At 57.3% G+C, this 24176-nt stretch overlaps 9 protein-coding genes across 9 annotated transcripts; 6 read left to right on the top strand and 3 right to left on the bottom strand.

Annotated features, from left to right (window-relative positions):
• Window positions 1-2292: 2292 nt before the first annotated feature.
• On the top strand, window positions 2293-3189 carry B0T15DRAFT_402332 (uncharacterized protein; the record flags this gene model as incomplete). Its single annotated transcript, XM_062865154.1, has 2 exons — window positions 2293-2359; window positions 2417-3189. 2 exons carry the CDS (start codon window positions 2293-2295, stop codon window positions 3187-3189), a joined length of 840 nt encoding a protein of 279 aa, XP_062719117.1.
• Window positions 3190-3530: 341 nt separating this feature from the next.
• B0T15DRAFT_495899 (S-adenosyl-L-methionine-dependent methyltransferase) lies at window positions 3531-5475 on the bottom strand (the record flags this gene model as incomplete). The annotated part of the gene is made up of 3 exons (XM_062867131.1): window positions 3531-3941; window positions 4011-4317; window positions 4370-5475. The coding sequence occupies 3 exons, from the start codon at window positions 5473-5475 to the stop codon at window positions 3531-3533; spliced, it is 1824 nt and encodes a 607-aa protein (XP_062719116.1).
• A 302-nt stretch (window positions 5476-5777) lies between these two features.
• Window positions 5778-7145, top strand: B0T15DRAFT_539863 (phospholipid methyltransferase-domain-containing protein). The gene is made up of 4 exons (XM_062869760.1): window positions 5778-5940; window positions 6004-6043; window positions 6103-6119; window positions 6177-7145. The coding sequence occupies exons 1-4, from the start codon at window positions 5883-5885 to the stop codon at window positions 6701-6703; spliced, it is 642 nt and encodes a 213-aa protein (XP_062719115.1). The 5' UTR covers window positions 5778-5882; the 3' UTR covers window positions 6704-7145.
• Window positions 7146-7583: 438 nt separating this feature from the next.
• B0T15DRAFT_271343 (natural resistance-associated macrophage protein-domain-containing protein) lies at window positions 7584-10104 on the top strand. Its single transcript, XM_062863463.1, has 3 exons — window positions 7584-8313; window positions 8382-8620; window positions 8681-10104. The coding sequence occupies exons 1-3, from the start codon at window positions 7851-7853 to the stop codon at window positions 9971-9973; spliced, it is 1995 nt and encodes a 664-aa protein (XP_062719114.1). The 5' UTR covers window positions 7584-7850; the 3' UTR covers window positions 9974-10104.
• Window positions 10105-11638: 1534 nt separating this feature from the next.
• Window positions 11639-15665, top strand: B0T15DRAFT_271264 (ribonuclease H-like domain-containing protein). The gene is made up of 5 exons (XM_062863462.1): window positions 11639-12216; window positions 12275-13470; window positions 13532-13770; window positions 13832-15017; window positions 15095-15665. Exons 1-5 carry the CDS (start codon window positions 11942-11944, stop codon window positions 15388-15390), a joined length of 3192 nt encoding a protein of 1063 aa, XP_062719113.1. The 5' UTR covers window positions 11639-11941; the 3' UTR covers window positions 15391-15665.
• Window positions 15666-15973: 308 nt separating this feature from the next.
• On the top strand, window positions 15974-16773 carry B0T15DRAFT_271201 (ESSS subunit of NADH:ubiquinone oxidoreductase-domain-containing protein). Its single transcript, XM_062863460.1, has 2 exons — window positions 15974-16388; window positions 16486-16773. The coding sequence occupies exons 1-2, from the start codon at window positions 16096-16098 to the stop codon at window positions 16562-16564; spliced, it is 372 nt and encodes a 123-aa protein (XP_062719112.1). The 5' UTR covers window positions 15974-16095; the 3' UTR covers window positions 16565-16773.
• A 100-nt stretch (window positions 16774-16873) lies between these two features.
• On the bottom strand, window positions 16874-18713 carry B0T15DRAFT_271225 (aminotransferase). Its single transcript, XM_062863461.1, has 2 exons — window positions 18062-18713; window positions 16874-17992 (listed from the first exon to the last, which is right to left on the bottom strand). Exons 1-2 carry the CDS (start codon window positions 18291-18293, stop codon window positions 16983-16985), a joined length of 1242 nt encoding a protein of 413 aa, XP_062719111.1. The 5' UTR covers window positions 18294-18713; the 3' UTR covers window positions 16874-16982.
• A 420-nt stretch (window positions 18714-19133) lies between these two features.
• Window positions 19134-22275, top strand: B0T15DRAFT_486785 (kinase-like domain-containing protein; the record flags this gene model as incomplete). Its single annotated transcript, XM_062866385.1, has 3 exons — window positions 19134-19736; window positions 19794-20631; window positions 20696-22275. 3 exons carry the CDS (start codon window positions 19134-19136, stop codon window positions 22273-22275), a joined length of 3021 nt encoding a protein of 1006 aa, XP_062719110.1.
• B0T15DRAFT_504566 (uncharacterized protein) lies at window positions 22034-23585 on the bottom strand (the record flags this gene model as incomplete). Its single annotated transcript, XM_062867501.1, has 4 exons — window positions 22034-22547; window positions 22644-23164; window positions 23238-23421; window positions 23472-23585. The coding sequence occupies 4 exons, from the start codon at window positions 23583-23585 to the stop codon at window positions 22464-22466; spliced, it is 903 nt and encodes a 300-aa protein (XP_062719109.1). The 3' UTR covers window positions 22034-22463.
• Window positions 23586-24176: the final 591 nt, after the last annotated feature.

Raw genomic sequence — 24176 nt, 5'->3', positions numbered from 1 at the left:
ATTTTGCCAGCGCGCAGCAGCCAATCTGAAGAGCGAAAACCACTCGTCATCTTTTGGTATAAAAAGACGCATCCTTCTCACTTCCCCAATTGGCAACAACTGGAACTTAGCTGCTGCGAACCTGGTGACGGGTGAGTCGTGACTCTGTCGGGAGCCGGAGACGCGCCAGAGGTCCCACACGAGATGGTGAGTGCATGTACAAGTACGTCCGGCGCGGAATCAGATAGTAGGCAACCGAGTCCAACGTAAGTCCAGCAAGATGTGCTGATTATTTGCTCATCAATCTTTTCTGTCGGTGCTTCCAGGCGACTCTGTGGTACCATATTTCTGTCAAGGTGACAGTCGGTTATCATTATGGAGCTCAGGGGTTTCGGGAATGGGAAAAATGGGTGGAGTCAGCCTGGGCTGCTGGCGATGCCGCGCCGCACAGGCTGCAGCGCCTGAGAGGTCAGGGTTAGGGTACACTTACACACAGGCCGCCTTGCACCCATAACTTCTACTCAGCTTTATGATGCTGCACTTGGCACAAATCAAGCACATACGACCATACCTGGTAGAAAATACGGGATCCCGTCCGCTCTCCCTTAGTCAAGCTGCCAAGGGCCGAATCAGTACTCAGGTCGGTGACGACTGGGGAATCCTCGGTGTTGTATGTTTTTGATGATCTTTGCTCCACCGCGAACTTTTAGCGGAGCCTTTGTCCTGCGGCGATATGACCACCTGCAGACTGTCCGGCGAAGCTCTACATGTAGTGTATGTCAGGCATAAGTTTTGCTATGGCTATGCTATGCTTCGAAGCCCTCTGGCATGGCCTCAACCACCATACCGACCTTATTACTAGTAGGCAACATGATGAGCATGACCTCGCTACTATGTCATGAAAGAAACAGAACGGGACGTCGATTATAAACTGGGGAGTTAGGGTACGGGAAAACTTAAGAGACTGAAAGCCGGAAATAATGGGAATGTAGGTAATCTAATACGGTACTCTCAGTCAGGCTTTGGCCCTGAGTGTTCAATTTCTTGAGACACATTACCATTTGTGGCGAACGATCCCTAGCACTAGGAGCAGCGGAGAGCACCTAAAGCAGAAGATCCGACCGGCAGAAGGCGAACATCCCTACAACCATCGACGATGAATCTGTCGTTAATCTTCATCAAGTCTGGGGAAAGTCTACAAGGTGATTCGATCACACATGGATGTACTACATAGTACTGTGTTACGCGAGACGAGTGACAGGTTGAAGCCATGGATGGATATTGATCGGCTGTTGAGAATTTGCAGGACGTCGCGCCCAATGAGAGGTTGGCTGATGAACGGAAGAGGAAGGTGAGAGAGGTGCCACTGTTAACTTGCGCTCTACACGGTACACATCTACCTTACACAGTCAGGTATTGTATATGATATGATTCGCTGACGGATAGGGGTAGCCGTTAGCTATTATTCTTCAATCTAGATCTATTCATAGAACTCGAAGCAAAGCCGTGAACGAAACATCAGAAGGCTGCGGAGCGCTAGCACCGAAGCTGCCCGTGCTATTGGTTGCATCGTTGGCTTCCAGTAGGCCTGAGACTTCCCTGACTCAACTCGGGTCATTGGAAGCGCGCCAGGAGAAAACTGAAAAAGAAGTAAGCTAGAACGCGTCGTTGCGTGTGACTAATGAGAGGACGGATGAAGATTTATCCGCACCGCAATAGTTCTTGAGGCCATCTCTATGTTTTCGTTAGGTCATCCATAACAGTAGGTAGGTACAGTACGTAGTACTGTTATGGAGGGGAAGCAGCCCTCTGTGGTTGCGAGCCATGTTTCCGTTGCATTAGTCTGTGCAGCACATATGGACCCAGACATGATATGATCCCCTCCATTTCCAATCCAAGGTCCTTGAACGCCAGCTTGGTACAGTCACCGTTTCGGCCAGTTCTCCGACAAGTTTCCCAACATCCACCAGCAGTTCTCCATGGTAGTCGGATACGGTCGAGTTAGAGACAACCAACTTGGCCGGCAGCCAAGACCCGTCCGGCCCGTGGAACCAAGTGATCTTCTCAAGGGCGCACCGAGTCAAATTGCGGGTAGCTTCGGCAGGCCGTGCGGGGCATCCCGGTTCTCTCCCGGTAATACATACAACCATCGGCGACCGGGGCCACTTCTGCTTGCTCTAATCGTGACTCAGAGTGCTCGTTCGAAGTCTGGTCCCTCAATAAAAAAGCCGGCTGGTTCCCTGAACTGGACGTCGCTGCTCTACTTCCAAGCGGGCCCCTAAACCACCCCCAAGCAACAAACAGCCTTCCAAGATGCCTCTCCGCGAACTCCAATACCCGACCGAACCTTACAACAAGGTCAACCGGCTCAAAGACCGGGGTGAGCTTCTTCACCCGACGCCACACTGAGAGCCCATGTCTGATCCTTCCTTTACAGCGGACTACAGCCTAGAGACGATCCATCAGATCGTCAACTCGTGCCCCATGCTGCACGTCTCCTTCCAGCCGCCCGACAGCCCCTTCCCCGCCGTGCTGCCCATGATCGGCCAGATGGGCTCGTTCTCGCGGCCCAGCGCGGACGTGGGCGATGTGTTGGACCTGTACCTCCACGGCTACGTCTCGTCGCGCATGATGAACATGGCCCGCAACAACCCTGATGCATCCCAGCAGCAGCAGCAACAACAAGCACAAGCACAAGAAGGACGCGGCCTCCCCATCACCATCTGCGCCTCGCACCTGGACGGCCTCGTCCTGGCCCTGACGCCCAACAGCCACAGCTACAACTACCGCAGCGCGGTGCTCTTCGGGCACGCGATGCCCGTGACCGACGCGGCCGAGAAGCTGTACGCCATGGAGCTGATCACCAACGGCGTGGCGCCGCAGCGGTGGCAGAACACGCGCGTGCCGCCCAACGCGGCCGAGATGCAGAGCACCAGCGTGCTGCGCGTCCGGATCGCCAGCGGCAGCGCCAAGATCCGGAGCGGCGGGCCGCACGACGAGCGGGGTGACATGGAGGATGGCGCCTTGCTGGACCGGGTGTGGACCGGCGTGGTGCCGGTGTATAGTGTCATGGGCGAGCCCGTTGCCGGCGAGTATAATAGGGTTGGGCAGGTGCCCGCGTATTTGGAGGGTTGGAGGCGGGAGGCGAATAAGGACGCCGAGGAGCATGCGAGGGAGGCGGCTGGCGGGGGATCTGCTGCGAAGAGTTGAGGTGGCGGTATGAGGGCGTGGGAGAGCGCGTCGGATTCTTTTTGTGCTGCTCGGGATATGGTCAGTTGGAAGTCAGTAGACTTGGAGATTTGGACTCCTGAAATGCTACGCATTCGAAATAGATGCCTGGCAATGGTCAACTTCTCGTCACCAAAGTCAGTTCGCGGTGCTTGGCAGAGTCGAAGGAGCCCTCATTCGTACTCCGTGAGCGCTGCTTCCTGTATCATAGGTTGGTGACCCCTGGTTTCAATCAACTGAGACTTGGATACCGCCGGGAGCCATGCAAAATAATATCAATGTACTGTACCTATCGAGCGGGATCTTCAACTCGAACAAGAATATCACCAAGCTTCCCAGACAACTTCCGGCAACACAGTCCTCATCACAGCCCAGTGCCCCAACGCGCTCATCTCATGCCACTTGACCAACCGCCCCGTCTCGTTCCTCCTCAGAATCCCCTCCCCTTCTTTCCCCTCGACAAAGTCCGCCTCCCTCACCTCGTGCTGCGGCAGCAAGAAATGCTGCCGCGACGGGCTGTTCAACAAATCCCTCTCGTTCGGAGCGCGGAACGAGATCTGCTGGCGCTGCTGTTTGGTGCAGAAGATGACCATGTTGGTGAAGTCCCGGCCGGTCTTAGCAAAGTCGTCTTCGTCGCGCGGGTGCTCGCGGAAGATGCGGCAGGTCGGGAAGACGGTCCTGATCGTGTTGACGACGATGCGAGGTGGCGGGAGGGCGAAGTCGCCTGCGTAGTTCTATCGTGTGTTTTGGTTTAGCAGGAATGGAAGGGGTTGATAAGGGGGATCCAGGAAGGAAAGACGCACAATGGCAACCACGCCGTCTGGCTTGAGCAGGGAGTTCAGGTTCTGCAGGAACTCGAGTGTAAAGAGAGCGATGGGCTCGGCGCCTCCCGTGAAGACGTCGTGGATGATGTAGTCGAAACGAACTGCGCTCTCGTCCGCGGCGAGGCGAGAGGTGTAGCTCACCGCATCTTCGATAACGGCGGTATGGTTGCTGGGGAGCTGGAAGTACTTGAAGGCAAACTTGTGCACCACCGGGTCGAGTTCCACCACCGTGGTGTCGATGCCGTGGGCTACCAGAGCCGCTGGCGTTGTCCCGATGCCGAGTCCTCTAGGGGATATATGTCAGACCTGCCAAGGAACGGTGCAGACAAGAAACTCACATCACGAGGGCCTTTGCCTCGTTGTCGAGGATGGGGCTTGGTGTCTCCACCAGCCGGACGGCCTCGAGCATGGCAAATACACCGTAGATAGGCTCGGCCACCTGATTCCCCTTGAATTGTGGCAGCCCCAGGAACTTAACCCACTCGCCGCCCAGCAGACTGTGGTCACATCTCATGACGCGGTATCCATGCTTAGGGCTGTCAATCACCGAGACGTACCCTGTGATAGACTCGGCCCTATCCAACACAACATACCCAGCCGGCTCAATGCCGCTGTTCAGCCTCGAAAGCGCCATTGGCGTTGGGACATGTGTATTCAGGAGCGCCGTGTGCAGTAGTGCCGGCACCGTCCACGCCAGCAACTTAGACGGCGCATACAACGCATACGACGCCCCAAGCAGCATCTCCATGCCCAGCCTGGTGTTCAGGAGCGTCCGCCCAACATTCCGCTCCACCAGCCCTCCCATCACCTTCTCCGCCGCCCTAAAGAACCCGTACGACCCCAAACCCGGCACAGCATCCGCCAACCACCCGGGCAGCGCCGACAGATCCGCCAGGTCCAGATACGTAGCGACGCACGCCGCCGACAGCGCCACAAGCGGAAACAGCGTCACGGCTTCGGTCACCAGCGGGCCCCAGGTGGCCGTCAGCAGCCCGCTGACGCTGCCCAAGAGGAACTGCACCGCGGGCACGCACAGCGCGATCACGGGCAGCAGGTGCTCGGTCCTACACGGCAGCGCCCGATTCAGGAACAGGTTGGACGACCAGCCCGCAAAGCAGGCCGCCATGAGCAGCTTCACGTGCCATCGCGCGGACGGGATGGAGCCGTAGACGGGCGAGAGGGCGAGCTGGGAGACGGTGGAGTAGACGGCGCTGAGGGTGAGCAAGGCGGCGGATTTGAGGTAGACGCTGGCTTGCTCGCGCACCCATTTGCCCCGGGTTTCGGTCTTGGCTTTCGCCGCGAGCGCTTGCAGCTCGCGCTCGAAGGCCTCGGGCGTGAGGGAGCTGGAGGGGTCGATCTGCGGGACAGACGTGGAGGACTTGGGGAGGGAGTTTTTGTTTCTTTTGTTGTTCGTGGAACTGGAGGGGGAGGACTTAGGAGCCATTGTGGCTGGGGAGAGGACTCGAGAAGAGACCGAATGGTATCATTTGGAGTTGAGCTTGAGCATGTCAAGACTCTCAAAAGTTCAAGACCTCCCGTCAACGTTGACAATGGCAATGTGGTCTCACTTCACGCAATTGGTTGGTTTGAGGATGCGACACAGGAGCTTGGGGTCCGAACCATATCAGGGGCTACGGCGGAGCCGCGGAGCTACCCCTGTCGGTGACGTTGAGTGGGCCAGCCGGCAAGCGACGGCTTGGCGGCCGGGGTTTCCATTCAGCCAGGTGTTCCACAAACCTGGATTCTGAGCTCTGCCCAGCTTCTGTCGTCTATCAGTTTGTGCAACACCACAGCGTCTTTCTCTAGATCCGTTCCTTGTGGCCAGTACTCCTGTTGGTCGCTTCTATTGCCATGTCTCTTCCAGTGCAGCTGACCGAGCTGGTCGATTTCAACCAGCGGAGCTTGTTTGGTATGACTGCAAAAGCAAAGAGGCCAGGTTGCCAAGTCGGAACGTGCTGACCGCGACCACCAGTTTCGGCCGCTGCCATCGCCTTCAACCCGACCTTCTGGAAGTATGTTTCGCCCTTTTGCACCGCTCTGGGACACGAATTGCTAACGCTCACTTGTCCAGCATCGTCGCCCGCCGAGGTTCGCGCGCGCAGTCGATATCCTCCTTCCGTGCCCACGGCTAACACTCACCGACAGAATACCGCACCAAGTTCCTTACCCGACTCTTTGGCGGAAACTCCCAGGCAGCATGCTATGCCCTGGCGGCAACCATTTTCTTGCTCGGCCTCGTCCGTGATTTTCTCTACGAGCGCGCCCTCCGCGACCAACCGTCACACCCGGCTCTCGATGAACCCCTCGTGAAATATGCCGCCTATGCGCTGCTAGCTGTCGGCAACATCTTCGTCATCTCCTCCACATGGCAATTGGGTATTACGGGTACATTCCTGGGCGACTACTTCGGCATCCTCATGGACGACATCGTGACGGGCTTCCCCTTCAACATCACCAACGCTCCGATGTATTATGGCTCCACCATGAGCTTCCTCGGCAGCGCGCTGCTGTACGGAAAGCCCGCTGGCATATTACTTACGTTGCACGTGTTGGTGGTCTACCTGGTCGCCATCCAGTTTGAGAACCCGTTCACCGCGGCTATTTATGCCAAGCGTGACCGGGAAAGAACCAAGCCTGCTGGGGAGAAGTTCGAGAGCAAGAAGGAGCTCTAAGTTCGGGAGTGCTGTGGAATAGCTCCAAGGCCCTAAACGGAAAAAGCGCTGAGCCCCGCTGGACGTCTTGCCATGCATATCTCGCGCGGTAGGCCGATCGCTCACACTCACCGCGGCCTTACAAGCCATCGTCCGCACGCCGTTGGCCAGGCGGTGCAGCCCGGCGAGCGAGATCTAAGCATGCGGCTTCACATTTCGCAGCGTCGGTTGCCCAGAGTCCTCCCCTCAACGATGGTGGCTGTGGTGCGAGAAGCACCCGGTAGAGGATTGGCCACAGCGAGGGTCGAGGTAGCTCCGTCCAATGTCGTTGGTCATCAACTGGCCCAACAAGCCAAACAAAACAGACAGATGCACAATTGAGAGTTGGAATAGAAATAACCTTGGAAACCGTTGATTCCATTTGAAGCTCTATCTTTCTCATCGATCCAGCAAACACCGTTGATGATGGTAGACACTGTTGCGCACGCTGGCTTCCCTCGGTGCCTTGGTGGGTCCCGCGGAGATGTCTCGGCAATCTCCGCCGCCTTTCGCCCCCCTGCGATGCCACCAAGCTCCACGTCACATGCTCCAATTTCGAAGTTTGGAACTCGTGTGAGAATGACGGCATCACCATGGACGCTGCCAGCGGCCTTATCACAGTGTGTTGGGAAGGTGCCTAGGTGCCTACCGCTCATCGCGAAAACTGCGACCGAATTGAATCACTTCAAGACAGGATGAGTTGCGGGCCGTGCCTACCTCGCAAGTCACGGTTTGGTGGGTGTCTACTTGAGGGGACTATGTCGACAGCTCGGAAGGAGAAGTGAACAACTGGAACCATTCCATCCCAGTCACAGTGGGCTCACGTTCTGGCCGAAACCGGAAACCACAACGACCGCGTAGGTGCCCAGTCAGTACACGGTGCACGCCTTCTCTGTTGTGCTACAGCAGTTGCACCTTGATAAGCAAGCTGCCGCCTCGTTCTTGTCAAGTCTCTTGCCATCGTGTCGATTGTCGAGTCTTGCATCCCTTCGTCAAGGGCTCCCAATAACGGGCTCTTGCTTTCCCCTTCCCTTCCTTTGTCGTTCCCCTCCCGTGGCCGGCTCCAGGAGAGGAAAGCACGGGTCAAGTACAGTACCCGCAGCCAGACATCGTTCGCCAACTGACGTGAATGTCCAGGATGAACCGCCATTCCGGAACCGACGAGCGGCGGGCCGGCGACGGCTGTAACCAGAGTCCTCCGCAGTTCTCAGACCACTTGACGACAAATCAGGACCTCGATGGCATCTCTAACACCAGAGCCATGCTTAGAGAGGAACACCCTGCAATGACAGATTCAGGGGAGGCCGATCCCCCGGGCCCCGTCTCGCTGGATGGTTCGAGCAAGACAGGGGCTGCGGCAGTCGCCGAGCCACGCGCACCTGCCGCTACCATTATTTCGGCAACCGAGGCCCGGCAGGTTGGGACTTTCGATCCGGATCCGGGTGAACAGGACGAGCATTCGGTTGTCGCGGCGGGAGGGCCCAACGGTGACGAGACATCGCCATCTGCATCCTGGCTAGGCCGAGCCAAACATGCCATCTTGACCTTTGCCAAGTTCATTGGACCCGGGTTCATGGTGGCTGTTGCGTACAGTATGTTGTCCATCCAGAGTCCGTCCAAACACTCGAGTACAATCACCACTGACACACCTCATTGCCAGTTGACCCGGGGAATTATGCCACTGATGTAGCAGCGGGGGCTTCCTACCAGTTCCGCTTGCTCTTCATCGTCTTGCTCAGCAATATCTTTGCTATCTTCCTCCAGAGCCTGTCCATCAAGTTAGGCACCGTTAGCGGGCTCAACCTTGCAGAGGCCTGCCGGGCCTTCTTGCCTCCCTGGCTGAACTATGCGCTGTACTTCATGGCCGAGGCGGCCATTATCGCGACGGACATTGCTGAGGTATGACGTTCTTCGTATGGATGTCTGTTGACGGCAAAACGGCCGGCTAACCCTGTGCAGGTGATCGGAACGGCGATTGCGCTGAATCTCCTGATACCACAGATCCCGCTCGTGGCGGGTTGTGCGCTCTCCATTCTGGAAGTGATGCTCATTCTTGTGTTCTACCGCCCGAGCGGACCGATGCGAGGGCTACGACTGTTCGAGTACTTCGTCATGGTCCTCGTCTTGGCCGTCGTGGTCTGCTTCTGCATCCAGCTCTCCCTCATCCAAAACACGACCCCACGGGAAGTCTTCCGCGGCTACCTCCCCTCTAGCGTCTTAGTCGAGCGAACCGCGCTGTACCAGGCCTGCGGCATCCTCGGCGCGACGGTCATGCCGCACAGCCTCTACCTTGGCTCCGGCATCGTCCAAGCCCGCCTGTACGAGTACGACCGCAAAGCCGGTCTCCTCCCCCCGACGCCCGTGGAGTCCCCGGCCCCTTCGGTCCTCAACAACAGCGACGGCGACGGCCCGAGAAAGGAGTACATCCCCTCGCTCGCCGCCGTGCAGCACTCGCTCAAGTACTCGGTCGCCGAACTGGCCGTCTCCCTGTTCAGCTTTGCGCTGTTCGTCAACAGCGCCATCCTGATCGTCGCCGGCGCGAGCATCTACTCCACGCCCGGTGCCGACCTCGAGGCCGACCTCTTCGGCATCCACGACCTGCTGTCCGCGTCCATCGCGCCCGCGGCGGGGACCGTCTTCGCGCTCGCGCTGCTGTTCTCGGGCGTCAGCGCGGGGATCGTTTGCACCATCGCCGGGCAGATGGTCAGCGAGGGCGCGCTCAACTGGTCGCTACGCCCCTGGCTGCGCCGGCTTGTCACGCGGTCCATCAGCATCACGCCGAGCATCATCATCGCGGGCGCCGTCGGCAGGGAGGGGCTGAACGCCGCGCTCAACGGCAGCCAGGTGGCGCTGAGCGTGGCGCTGCCGTTCGTCTCGGCGCCCCTGATCTACTTCACCTCGGTGGATCGCTACATGATGGTGCGGCCGGGCCTGGCGAGGTATGGGGGGCGCTACGGGAGCGTGTCCGGGGAGTCCGGGCGGGGCGGCGCCGCAGAGGATGTTGCTACGGTGCGGGGTGCTGGGAGTGGTAGTAGTGGTGGTGGTAGTAGCAGTAGTAGAAATGGTTTGTGGGGCAGGATCAAGGCTTGGCCGGCTTTGCATCGTCCCTGTCAGCGTTCTGCTTCGGATCGAGACCGAGGCGCCGTCCGGATGGCGAACAACTGGCTTGTGGCGTCGTTTGGGGTGGTGGTCTGGCTCATCATCGCAGTCATGAACGTCGCCAACTTAGTGTTGCTCGGTAAAGGAGCTTAGGTAGGTGATTTATTCACAGTGATACACACACAGCAACCATTTCTGCCATAGAACCTTTGGATAACACTGCTGGCTTGTCTTACAACTGAGGTAGCTCTTTATGTGGCTCGTTCTCACCAACGTGAGATCTCCAGTTGATATAACCCCAAAACAGCAGGTGCGTTTTTCCAGGTGTGTTCCGCCCAGTTGGCTGCGTATGAACATCCTGATGCAACAGGCCGTTCCTCACTGGCATTTTTTCGCTGCCGCGTTGGTCCTGACTTTCGAGTCCAACGATACCGGCCGGTGCCCCTTCCTTGGGTCTCATGGATGGTCAAGAGTAGATCATATCACCCCCCATCCTTCCGGCAACTGGAACTGGTCCCGACCAAGGCCAGCCCTTCCCCCAATCCAAGTCAGTCAGCCTACCTACTTGGCAGGAGCTCAGCCTTGCCTCGACGCGGGAGGTGCGTTCGCTTCATGAAACAATGTGGCTTTCCTGGATTCCTGCTCAACCGTGGCCGTGACTTTGAAGCTGTTACTTCCCTTTTCTCAGACCATGCAAACAGAGAGGTATCACGGCAAGCGTGAATCCTCGCCTTCTGTTGTCGGCCAGTTGCGTGAGGGAAGGCCGGCACATTGTGCAGCGCCCGGCGGGATGGCGCCACGTGGCTTGTGCTGCTTACGTAGCTGCGTTTGACTCTTGGGGTATGTATGCTCGTGTGTATTGTATGTACATACAACCGACAACATATGGTGTGGAGTCTGTGGACGTGCAGAGTTCAAAACTGAAGGCTATACAGTACTGTACCTCTGGGTTACCCGCGAACGGGCGCAAGCGGAGGTGGCAATCGTGGATTATCTGTAGCGAATAGAAACGGAAAGAAAGAAGCTGGTGTGAAGCACTCAAGCAAGAGGGAGGAAGCAAGATGAATCTAGAATGTGCCTACTGCCTAGCGTGAGGCCCGCCACTGTCACCAGCATTGAGAAGCTCTTGCTGGCTCATGAGTTGCTTTGTCACCTCTTCACCTGTGCTCTCCTCCGCGTGTGTATCGCACCCACTGGGCGTGTTGGCAAGTATGCATTGAGGCCAACTGCAGGAAGGAAAACTTGTGATGCCCAAATGTCTCTTGTCATCGGGCTGAGGTTGCACACCCTGTCTGCCTGGCGCCCATTCAGTTATTTTCCAAGTCCAACTTTCTTTTACAAGACACTGGTGTGCCCTTTCCCCTTTGTTGTGGGTGTGCGTTTACCCTTGCATCATGCTTCATGAGTTCCTTCCAGGTTGCTTTTTCTCACGATCTCATCTTTCCAAAGGTACGTAAGTGAGCGTGGTCCCTACCCTAGCTGCCGGGCCACCATTGTGAAGATTCCGCTTCCTCTTTCCCTAAAACGGAAAATAGCTGACCCTTGCTTGCCGCTCTCACCAGCGGGACCCCCAAACTGTCCAGAGTTCAGACAAACGAGGAAGGCAAGCCTCATTCACCAGCAAGCACACAACCTCATCCTTGCTCCCAGCTCTCCTGTGACTCTTTCCCTGAACGTGTGATCGCTCCTGTCACTCACGCTTGGTGTTGACTTACTTGAGATCATTGACGTCAGCTTTGTCCTGCCCGGGGATCACCCTCCTTAAAGTTGCTCGGCTCGCCTCTCTGCATTGGTCGCAAGACTTCTTCGCACATCATCAACCATTGGCATCATTTTTTCAGTCGCTCCCGATGTGCTCAATTCGCTTATCACAGTTGTGGACGCGAACGTCTCTTTAGTTCAACAGCTGCATCGACACCAACGAGCAGCTTTCTGAGGCGTCTTTGCCGGCTCGTTGTCAGCAGTTCATACGTTGCTGTGTTGCAAAGCTCGCTGGTCTAGCAAGCAACAACTGGATATATTTTTGTGGCATTCATTCAACTCTCCTTCTCTTTTTTCTGCCCCCCTCCTGGCAAGCACTTTGTCACACACATCCCGCACTTGTTTTCATCGTCGTTGACTATGTCTGGCTACCGCGGCCGTGGTGGTGGTGGTGGTGGTGGTGGTGATGGTGGTGGTGGTGGCGGCGGTGACCGTTACCGTGGCGGCGGCTTTCAGGGCGTACGAGGGGACCGCGGTAACTTTAGGGGACGTGGCCGAGGCGGTGGTCGTGGTGACGGCGGTTATCGAGGAGACCGCGGCGGTCGTGGTGGCGGCGGTTATCGAGGAGACCGCGGCGGTCGTGGTGGAGGCGGAGGCCGGGGCGGGTTTGGCCAAGATGGTCCTGCTGTTTACAAGTGAGTGAGCTACAAGACCCGTGCCACCGCGTATTGATGTTGACGACTTGCTATGTAGCGGCTTGGCTGGGACACCTCCCAAACCTGATGACAGCATCACCACGCTTGAGGATGCCTTGATCAAGAAGCACGGAGACAACTTCAAAGACCCAGAACTCCCTTTTCGGCCCCGATTCGGCACGGTTGGCGTTCCGGTCATTCTTTGGGCCAACTACTTCAAGCTCACTACCAAGGCCGACTTCTTGTGGAAGTACGACGTCAGAGTCACTAGCAAGAAAGTGACAAAGGCCGAAGATGACAAGCAAACGCAGGAGCAAGCTCAACAGCCGGCACAAAAGCAGGGCGACAAGGAAGATAACAAGGAGCCAAAGGGCAAAAAGTTGGCCAACCTCATCCAACTCGCCCTCGGGAAGTTGAAGGGTAATCCCGTCGTGGCAACGGAATACAAGCAGCAGGTGGTGTCCCTCCAGGCACTTCAGCTTCCAGAAGACCGCATCGTGAAAGTCGACTACGAGGAGCCCAACCGCAAGACTGAGATCTGGTATGTCCGCTTTGACGGACCGATCACCATGCGCGTTGGGGATCTCATGAAGTACCTGACAACCATGGACGATCCTGGCAGAGACACCACGTTTCCCAAGTTCCCCGACGAGCTGGATGCTCTCACCGTGGTGCTTGGCCACACTGCGAGATCGGACGCGAAGGCCACTGCTGTCGGCCGGAATCGGTTCTTTGCCATCGACCCTGCTCGGAGAGAGACGGCGCACTCGAGAGCCGAAAGGAGTCTTGTGGAGATCCTCCGTGGCTACGTCCAGAGTGTCCGTCCGGCGACTGGTCGACTGCTGCTCAACACCAACGTCACAGCTGGTGTGTTCCGCAAGGAAATCCCCCTCGCGGATCTGTTCAAGGACTGGCAAGTCCAAGGGATCGACAATGCAGACGCCGAGAGAGACAAGCGGACATCTCTCTTGACGCTGCACAAGTTTCTGGCCCGATCGCGGATACGTTGCAAAACGCCCACCGGCAAGAAGCCTAACGACTTTAACGAGGCGGAGCGGGCGATTGCGGGTTTAGCTACCAGTGAGGATGCGAACAGGTCGGATCACAGACCGCAGTTCACGTGCGCTAAAGCCTTGTTCGGCACCCCGACAACGGTCAAATTCTACCTCAGCGCTCCCAAGACACCGGACACGGGAGGTCCTACGAACCTCAAGCATGACGCCTATGTCTCGGTCTCGCAGTATTTCTTGAGCAGTAAGTGCTTCTCATCCCGCGGCTTCGCCAATCATCGGAGGTGTGATTAACGTATACATAGAGTACAATTACCGTGTTAAACCCGATCTTCCGCTCATCAACATGGGGACGAAGGACAAGCCCACGTACGTTCCGGCCGAGCTTTGCACGTTGCTCCCTGGACAGTCTGTGAAGGCGAAACTGTTGCCGGTGGAGCAGGATGCAATGATCCGGTTCGCCTGCCGGAAGCCGTCTGAGAATGCAGTGTCGATTACGACGTCGGGCAGGGAGCTGCTCGCCTTGAACAACAACCGATTGCTCGTGAGTGGTCTTCGGTTTTCCATACATGTGGCAGTGGAACATGTGTGCTGACGATCTGCAGGATTCTTTTGGCATTTCGGTCGATAAGGAACTCATCACAGTCAGTGGCCGGCAGCTGCCCCCTCCCCAGGTGCAATATCGCGGCGCGGATCGAAGCAGCCGGGTTATTCCCAGGGACGGTTCCTGGAATATGACGAGGCAGAAAGTCTGCATCGTCGGAAAGCCGGTGCGGACTTGGACGTACTTGATCATCGAACAGGGTAGGGAAAGTCGCAGGGAGTACAAGGATCAGGTCGTGAGAGAAGTCAAGAAATTTGTGCAGTTCATGAACAAAAACATGGGGCTCACCATCAGCGGGGAAGCGAGGCCATCAGGTGGCTTCCACTGCCTCTACAACGATCACGCTCGCGGCGAGAAGGACTTACGCCAGGTGTTCGAGAAGATGTGCGTGCCGGGTTCTCGTCCAGACCTTGTTGTGGTCGTTGTTCCAAGGAAGGAAGCATTGCCGTACAATGTGGTGAAGAAGCTTGGAGATGTCGACTTCGGCCTCACAACTATTTGCATGCGCTCGGAAATGATCATGAAGGCCCAAGGACAGGAAGGATACTTTGCCAATGTCGGCCTCAAGCTCAACTTGAAGCTTGGCGGCGTCAATCACCGGGTCCAAGATCCGACCGGCGGCCTGATCCAAAAGACGATGTTCGTGGGTTACGACGTTACCCACCCCACGAATCTCGCGCCTGGGACCGGAACCAACGCGCCCAGCCTGGTGGGCATGGTGGCGAACATTGACTCCTCCCTTTCTCAGTGGCCGGGCGTGGCCTGGGAGAACGACCCCAGAGTGGAACAGGTAGGCAAGGTCGACAAAGACAGCAAGAACAAGGACAAGGCCGAGGAATTCAAGAACCACTTCAAAGGCCGTATCGCGCTATGGCAGAGGAACAACAACCAGGCTCTGCCCGCTAACATTGTCATCTTCCGCGATGGCGTCTCTGAGGGACAGTTCCGGATGGTGCTTGATGAAGAGCTGCCGCTCATCCGCCAGGCATGCCGAGATCTCTACAAGTCGGGGCCCAGGATCTCTCTCATTGTCTCCGTGAAGCGGCACCAGACCCGGTTCTTTCCCACGAAGGAAGAACATACTCACTTTAGATCCAGGTCGCCAAAGGAGGGCACCGTCGTCGACCGCGGGGTCACAAACGTGCGCTACTGGGACTTCTTCCTGCAAGCACACGCGTCTCTCCAGGGTAAGTTCACCTCCGCTCAAACTCCCCTAGCACTCCACTGCTGCAGTGCGGCTAACGCAGACTCCACAAAATCACAGGCACGGCTCGGCCTGCGCACTACACGGTGCTCCTTGATGAAGTCTTCCGGGAGGCATTCGGCGCCAAGGCGGCCGACAAGCTCGAGGAATTGACACACGCCATGTGCTACGCCTATGGCCGTGCGACCAAGGCTATCAGCATCTGTCCGCCAGCGTACTATGCGGACCTTGTTTGCACGCGGGCTCGCATTCACAAGAGCGAACTCTTTGAGGAAGATCAGTCAGCCGCGGCCAGAGACGCCGTCAAGAGGCGAACGGTGCACGCAAACCTGGTCAACACCATGTATTACGTCTAATGGAGAGGAAGAATGGACCCTCACTCGGGGGAGCAGCGTTTGTCGCTTGGGTGATGGCCTCTGCACGTCGGGTAATGCCCAGGCTGCGGACGGGGCTGGCCCCAAAAAGGAAAGAAAGACAGCGGACACTTTGAGTTTTGCTCTTTTGGCTCACAGGACTGAGCCATATTTTGGGCTGAGACATTGCATAATGGGCATCTTCACATAACACCCCTAGTTAGGTTACTAGAGCAGCGAAAGAATCCTTATTCACCAAACAGTTGTGTGATTCGATACGTTGTTGCGAGTGTGAGACCGCATGCAGTGTGCACCGTGAACCGATTTCAGGGGGCTGGGGGGCCTTCTCATCTGGGTTAGGGTTAGAGGGGAGCTCAGCTTTGCACGTGATCTGACGTCTGATCTTATGGCAAAAGTCGAGCCCAAGTCCAGTCAGAGCTCGCCCCCAAACGGCTCCAAGTGAATAACCCGTCACGAAAACGAGCCGTTGCTCACTTCGGCACCAAACGCACCGCCAACCCCTCTCCACTCTCTCTGCTTCGGTTGCGCAACATTCCACGCAGGCACATTTTACGAAAGGTGCCCTTCCAAGCGGCCGACTGCGGAGCGTCTTTCTCGACCAAAGCACCTCCCATTTGTTGCCTCTCAATCGGCTTCGGAAAAGGCTCACCCCAGAGAGACGCCCGAGGGCAACCCACACTACAGCAAATGTCGGCCATCCGCCCAAGCGTGAGCAGCGTCGCTCGCGCGGCCGCTGCTGCACGCGCCTCGTCGCCGTATTCGTCCACCGCTCTCGTCCCCGCCCGCTTCCGCTACTTCTCCGCGTCCGCCCGCCGGTCCGGCGGCGGCGGCATGCAGTACGACCCGCCCTCCGGCTGGCTGTGGGGCGTGCGCCCGGGCGAGAAGTACCAGAACGAAGGGTGGGAGGGGCCGTTCTTCTACGGGTTCTGGGGCAGCATCATCGTCTTTGCCATCGCGTATGCTTGGAAGCCCGATACCTCGTAAGTGTTCACTGACACACAACAGTCGGGGAAGTGAAGGATGAATGGATTTGGGGCTGCCGGGGCGGATGGTTTGGCTAACTGTGATGGGTAACAGGATCCAGACGTGGGCGCTCGAGGAGGCGAGGAGGAGATTAGAGGCCGAGGGAATCTTGGAGGATCCGGAAAAGAAATAGACGTTGGAGAGACACAGGGAGCGGTGGTGAATTCACCAGCTCGGGTCTGTACGAGGATGGAGGCCCGCGGATAGAGAGGGGGGGGGGAAGAGTCATTGGGAATGAGGCAGGCAACAGACATTCGAGCATCACATCTACAACGGATGTACATTGTTTGTTTTGTTTCGTTTCGAGTTCCGCCGGTGTCATCATCGGTTCCATGAGTCCGATAACGGAACCCCAAGTCGATGACCTGCTGTGAGAAAGAGGCTATCGTGAAACCAGCTCGCGTTGAATCGAGAGTATCGGAGGTCCCAGAGGGCCTGCCCAACTCAGGCATAAAGGCCCCTGCGATCAGCCGGGTCTACTAAGGTATTTGTGCCGTCGTCCTATATACAACGTCTATAGTCAACCATGTACTTGTACGCTCATTAACGCTCTAGCAAATGTAGCTCCACTCGTGCTCGTCATCACCGTACTGCCGCGCCTCGATCCAATTCTTCATCTTGGTGGCGATCTCGCCCGACTCTTCATGGTCCTTCAGCCCACAGTGCACCAACTTGCCCTTCCAGCTGATGACCCGCACAGGGCTCACAATGGCCGCCGTCCCGGCGCCAAATGCCTCAATCAACCTGCCCTCGCTGGCCGCCTCGTCCAGCTCCTTCATGGAGTACTTGCGCTCCACAACGTTCCACCCCTCGGGCGCCAGCCTCTCACGGGCGAGCGACAGCACCGAGTCGCGCGTCACGCCCTCGAGGATGGTCCCGTCGAGCGGGGCAGTGACCAGCTCCTTCTGGCCCGTCTGCTTGTTGCGCATCGCGACAAAGAAGTTCATGGTCCCGACCTCGGTGACGTACTCCTCGTCGCCAAACAGCCACAGGTTCTGCTGGAACCCGCGGCTCATGGCCTCGCGCTGCGGTACGATGCATGGGGCGTAGTTGGCGCCCAGCTTCTTGTCACCTACGCCGCCTGGCCAGGCGCGCACCGCGTAGTCGGTCGCCTCGAGCGAGACGGCCTTGAAGCCGGTCGGGTAGTAGGGCCCCACGGGGGAGGCGATGACGAAGAGCAGGGCAGACCCCGGCGGGCCGACGCCGAGCGTCTTTTGCGTGCCGATCATGGTCGGGCGCAGGTAGAGCGAGTAGCCGCGCTCCTCGGGGATGAAGCGGCTCTCCATCTTGGTGAACTGGGCGATCAGGTCGATCAGGGCCGTCGAGCTGAAGTTGGGGAGGGCGATGCGCGCGGCCGACTTGTTGAAGCGCTCCATGTTCTTGTCTGGGCGGAACAGCCGGATCTGGCCGGCCTTGTCCTTGTAGGCCTTCATGCCCTCGAAGCACTCGAAGGCGTAGTGGAACACGCAGGTGGCCGGGTCGAGCGACAGATTCTGGTACGGCACGATGTGAGGCTTTTGCCAGCCCGTCGTCTTGTTCCATTCGACGGTGAGCATGTGGTCTGACGAGAGAGACAAGATTAGCGCTTGTCCTCGTCTTCATGAGTAGCGGGAGGGAGGGAAGTCTTTACCGGTGAAGTTGCGCCCAAAGACCAGGTCCTCGGACTTCAGGAGTGGCTTAGGGCTCGCTGTCCTCTTGACAACCAACTGGCTTGGGTCAATGTCTTGCAGCTTGGTCTCTGATGCCACCTCCGGGCTGATGCTGTACTGGCGCGCAGCCTGGAACAGCCCAATGGGCGAGCGCCGCGGCGCAAAGAAGGCCAACGCCCTGGGCGCGCATCGTGGGAGGAGTTGCCGCATCATCTTTGCGGCCGTTGACTGTAGGACGACGACCAACTGGCTGTTCGCACGACCATACACAGAGGAACCCACGCAACCCGAGACCGAGCAACTGAGGAATCGACCCGTTCAGTACTGCAGGTGAAAGGTGAAGAGGAAGCGGCAATGGGTATACGGGTACCTACGATGACACACAAATTCTCGGAGCGTAATCGGAGTTGCCCGAGATAGGCGAGACGGGAGCCCCAGAACACCGACTGGGCCCGCCCACCTTCGGGTCCTGGACCCTTGAGATTTGAAGTGGGCTCCAGGTGTGTTAACTGCCGCTAGCCGAATGAGGCAATTACATTTGCCACAAGGACAATTCTTGGCCTCATATTCTGTAATGTACTCGTACTTCCTGAGTTTAATACCAGTACCCGATAAATCTATTTAATTCATTGACACTATCCATTTCCTTCCTCTCATATGTATGAGCCATAGCCGGGGAACCTGAACGCTGGTTCCAAAATGTTTGCGACTTCAACGAGACCTCACTGAGAGCAGCGATATGTGGGATATCTCGCGAACAGGGGTCCGCAGTCCCCACCTGATGAATTGGGCTCGAGTTGCGCAGCTCCAAAGTTAGTTCCAGCTTCTACCAAGCTTACTAGCACCCCGGCCACATCACACGCGATCGAAGGCATTGGCCTCCAAATGCCACTTCGTACGCAATCCACCACGTTAGACCCTACAGGCCTAGAGTGCGGGAGCGTTAGTCCGATCATTCCGAGCAGCAACCCGCACTAGCGACGATCGCAGTCAGCGACTCGATACCGAACCAACGAAAGAATGCCATGATAACCAGGTGACGCGAGGCCCGCCATGTTCGCCAACGCGTTGAAGTCGATTTCGTCGACAAACATCTCTTCCAACTACACCATCTCGTCGCATCTCACCTCAACCGCCGGCCCGTGGAAGATCTACCCGGCCAAGAACAAGAAAACCGGGAAGGAGTGCTCCGTCTTCGTCTTCGACAAGAAGTCGCTCGATGCCCACCGCAGCGGGCTAAGCCGCGCAGAGGTCGCAGAGTTCAAAAGGGCGGCCGATGCGGTGGTCGAGCGGCTGAAGAAGGAGGCATCGGCCATTGCGAAGCTGCGACACCCCGGGATCTTGGAAGTGGTTGAGCCGGTCGAGGAGACTCGCGGCGGCGGACTGCAGTTTGTGGCTGAGGCTGTAACAGCTTCACTCTCAGGACTCCTGCAGGAGAAGGACGACCAGGAAAGGGGCGGAGGTGTTGGGGGCCGGGCAAGTCGATATGTGACCGAGGACGACGATGGCCGTCGCAGGAGGCGGGAGATCGAGATTGACGAGCTGGAGATACAGAAGGGCTTGCTGCAAATTAGCAAAGCGCTGGAATTCCTACATGATAACGCTAGTCTGGTCCATGGAAACTTGACTCCAGATGCCGTTCTGATCAACGCCAAGGCAAGCCCCCAAACCTGTTGCTGTGATATCTAGGATCACCGAGCTAACCTAGAATAGTCGGACTGGAAGCTGAGCGGACTTTCATTCTGCAGCCCCTTGGAGTCATCGACTTCCCAGAGCTCCGTCCAGCCTATCAATCTGCGGGAGGTGCTTCGACACACTCCTAGCCTGCCGCGGACCGTGCAGTTGAATATCGACTATACATCCCCCGACTTTGTTATCGACAACAACCTGACGGCGTCTGCCGACATGTTTAGCTTGGGTATATTGATCATATCACTATACAACTCCCCCCACAAGTCACCGCTATCGTGCAACGGCAGCCTGTCTGCCTACCAGCGCCTCTTCCAGTCCTCGCAGAGCATCCCGAGCTCGACCAATAACTTCCTCTCTTCCCGTCCCTTGCCCAAAGAACTCACAAACCATGTGCTCCCAAGGCTTATCACGCGTAGGCCGGCTCAGCGGATGACGGCGACCGAGTTTCAGCAGAGCGAGTTCTTTAACAACATCCTGATATCGACCATCCGCTTCCTCGACACCTTCCCTGCCAAGACGCCGAATGAGAAGTCTCAGTTTCTCAGGGGTCTGGTCAAGGTGCTACCGTCTTTTCCCAAGTCCGTCATGGAGAGGAAGCTGCTGCCCGCCCTGCTTGAGGAGCTGAAGGACAAGGAGCTCATCTCGTTGATCCTCCACAACGTCTTCAAGATCATTGAGCTCCTGCCGTCGGGAAGGAGAGCGTTCACCGACAGAGTGCGGCCCAGCCTAAAGGAGTTATTTGTCACCAACGTCAAGCAGGCCCAAGAGAGGGACCCTGCCCGTGACGCCGGCCTGATGGTCGTCATTGATCATCTTCCTATCATTGGGGACAACTGCGCGGGCAAGGAGTTCAAAGATGGTAAGTTTGGATACAGCCGTGACATACTTTACGTGTTGGAAGGAAAGGCTAACGCTGTTCTCAGATATTCTGCCCATAATCTTCAATGCTCTGGAGTCCCCAACACCGTCGCTCGTGGACGCAGCGCTGCGGAGTCTTCCATCCGTATTGCCCCAGCTAGACTTTAGCACCATCAAGAATGAGCTATTTCCGGTCATCGCGACTATTTTCAGCAGGACAAACAGCCTCGCGATAAAGGTCAGGGGTCTCCAAGCCTTCGTCACGCTCTGCGGTGGTTCCAACGACCCAGCCGGTGACGACGGGCTAGATGGGCTCGCTCCTCAGAAGAAGAAAGCGACCTCATCCAGCGCCCTCGACAAGTACACCATGCAAGAGAAGATCGTGCCCTTGATCAAAGCGATAAAAACCAAGGAGCCTGCCGTTATGATGGCGGCGCTCGGGGTGCTCCGGGTTATCGGCAAGGTGGCGGATGCCGAGTTTGTCGCCATGGATATCCTCCCTGTTCTCTGGAGCATGAGCCTAGGCCCGCTCCTAGACCTCAAGCAGTTCCAAGCCTTCATGGAGCTCATCAAGACACTATCAGGCAGGGTTGAGGAGGAGCAAACAAGAAAACTGCAAGAGCTAGCTGGCAGCAATACCAGCGCATCCGCCGTGAAAGACGACTTCATGTCCTTTGGTCCCGTCGCTGGCTCGTCTCTCGATGCGAACGGGACGACCGAGACGGACTTTGAACAGCTTGTCAAGGGAGAGTCGGGCGCTGCCTCTGCTAACCCGCTTGAGCTAGGGTGGGACACGATGGCCTCTAGCACGACGCTCGCCTCTCCTTCAAGCACTAGAAAATCCACACCGACAGCGACCTTCTCCTGGTCAAGTCCTCCCGCAGCCCCGGCGACGGCCTCCTCCAACCAATTAGGCGCCGTCAAAGCCCAGCAACCTAGCTTCAGGACAGTCACGCCCGACCTCGGCAGCTTCCAGCCCATCACTCCCACCGTTACGCAGTTCTCGCAGCCGCTGCAGCCCACCACAAAAGCAACTAGCAGCATATCACAGACGCCATCGACGCAGCAGACCACATCTATCAACTGGGGCGCTGCAGCAGCAACAGCACCGATCAGCAGCAGCAGCAATACTCTGTGGTCGTCACCGCCTGCTGCTCAGCAACCACCAACAGCCGCCGTCGGCTCTCTTTCCCTCGGCCAGCAACAGCAAGCCCAGCACCGCGCTACTTCCTTCTCGCTCCCGCCTCCACCCGGTGCCAGTGGCGGTACCGGTGCTTCCTCAAGTCTATCCAGCTTTAGTCTTGCGCCTCCCCCGGGTACACAAACACAAACCCAGCGACCGCCCATCTCGACAACAACATCGACGCCTGCGTTTGGCGGGCTAGGCGCCATGAACAGTATGAGTGGCATGAATAGCCTTAGCAGCCTGGCTGCGATTGGGTCAAATCCCGCGTCCGGCACGGGGATGGGGATGGGGATGGGAATGGGAATGGCGGCGATGAAGCCCATGAGCACGAGCACGAGCGTGGGTAATGGTACGAGTATGAATAGCATGATGGGCATGGGGGGGATGGGCCAGCAGCTGGGGCAGGGCCAGAGCCAAAACCAGAAGACAGGGTTGGATAAGTATGAGAGTCTCTTATAGAGAGACCAAAGAAAGAGCGCCCCTTTGGGATGTGTCTTTCCGAAGTCTTCCGAAGCAAGCGCGCGCTTGAGGTCTGTATTACTATCTAGACATGTGGGTTTGGTTGGTGCATGTGCAAAGCGGGGCGTGGGACGAGGAACTTATGAATGGATCTGTTTATACTCAGCACGAACGACTTCGCGGGACTCTTACCAACCTGCGTTGGATGAGTTGGATTGTGACGAAAGTGCATTCAGGCTGCTGCCAGAATGTGGGATCCGTGGCAAGTCCAGGTACAAGCTTCCCCCTATCATAAGAAGTGGTGCGGTGATTGCGTCTGGCGCTTTGGAGAGAACTGTCCTAATTCACTCCCGTGTCCTGTCTGGCAGTTGATCCTCCCACGCCTTCTCCCAGACGCGCAGCACCTCCATCACGTCGAGCCGTTCGTTCGGATCGTCTGCCATACAACGATCCACCATCTGCCTCCACGACTCCGGAATATCCTCGGCACCGTCCCAATCAGGGGTGAGATCGTTGGGGTGCTCGATCTCGTCGAAGTCCATGGCGGGCTGTCGGAGGACAGGAGCATCCACATGGACCCGGCCCAGGCTAAACACCTCTGTCAACTCGAGCGCAAGCGGGTATTCCGCCCTCCAGAGGGGGGAACACGTTCCATCGGTGCCAGCTGCCGTCGGCCACCTCCTCTTCGGTATTGCGCCGCGGCGGCCCTGAGCAAGGAACGTGCGGAAGTCGATGATGCACTTGAACATGAACAGACGCTTGTGTGGATCGCTGCGGATGCGGACCCGGGTTGCACAGCCCTTTTCCTCCAAGCTGCTCGGAGCGGGCCAGCTGGGTGAAGTCGATGGTGGTGTGTAAGTGGCCGTCAGCGCCGAAAGCGCTTTGCCCACTTATGCGCTTTTGTCAGCGAGGACCTCTGCTGGCTGGTGGGCCAAGCAAACAAAGCATCGTAGATAGTTCACTCACGGTCGTCGTCGCGGAGAAATCTGCATGTACCACGGGAACAGTGGATGATGGTAGACGGGCCCAGGTGATGTTCTCGGGCGAGCTATCTCTACCGTCGGTATCGACGACAGCATCCGGCTCGGAGATGGCCGGGTCTCGCAGGCATTGAGGTCCCACGACGCCGACGGCATCCCACAGTGCCTGTCGCGTGGAATTGGAGTTCGGAAATGGGTGACAAAGAGGTTGCCAACGATGGACCACAGAGCGGCTATCGCCCCGGAGGGTTCCGCATTGCGGCCAGCCTCCAGAACGGGGGGAAGGGAGTTGTAGTGCTGGGGCGAGTACGGCAAGAGTGCCACGGCCATGGCTGGTTGTCTCAGGGTTTTCAATTAAATGGAACGAGCGGGTTGTGGGAGCTCTTCAGCGTTAGTTTGAAGAAGGAACTGACACAGCGAAGGCTACCAACAACAAGCGTGCTCCGCTTATATAGGTATCTGGTTCCCAATCTATGGAGGAGCGCGCTACGAGAGCCTTGCGAGCCGGAACAGGCATGCGGCCATGCAACGACAAAGGATGCTGCGGGTTACACGATGCGGTGGGAAGTCAGCGCCGTTCCATCTCGGTAGATGCGTGGTTGGCAGAAACACTGAGCCTTGAGAATCAAACATTCGATGATATGAGGGGCTACAAAAAGAGCACATTCGGATGATTTGCCGGAGATAGGTGAGACGTAGACACTGGTAGTTGGCTGGTTACCGTGGTCTGAGCATCGAGTTGAATAGTACATTATGTAGATCAGGCTCAGTACCCCGGAGGAGACCAAACACAATTCTGTAAATGCAAGCGGAAGTGGTGGGTACTTATTGTTGGAAGTCCAACTGCCACAATTCCACGGCTACACGGTTGATGGGGGCTTACAACTGACGCTTGGATGATGTTCGGGAACAGGCCACTGC

The sequence above is a fragment of the Chaetomium strumarium genome, assembly GCF_033439665.1.
Source record: "Chaetomium strumarium strain CBS 333.67 chromosome Unknown B0T15scaffold_6, whole genome shotgun sequence".
Classification (NCBI taxonomy): Eukaryota; Fungi; Ascomycota; class Sordariomycetes; order Sordariales; family Chaetomiaceae; genus Chaetomium; species Chaetomium strumarium.
This window is presented reverse-complemented; position numbering and strand designations above follow the sequence as displayed.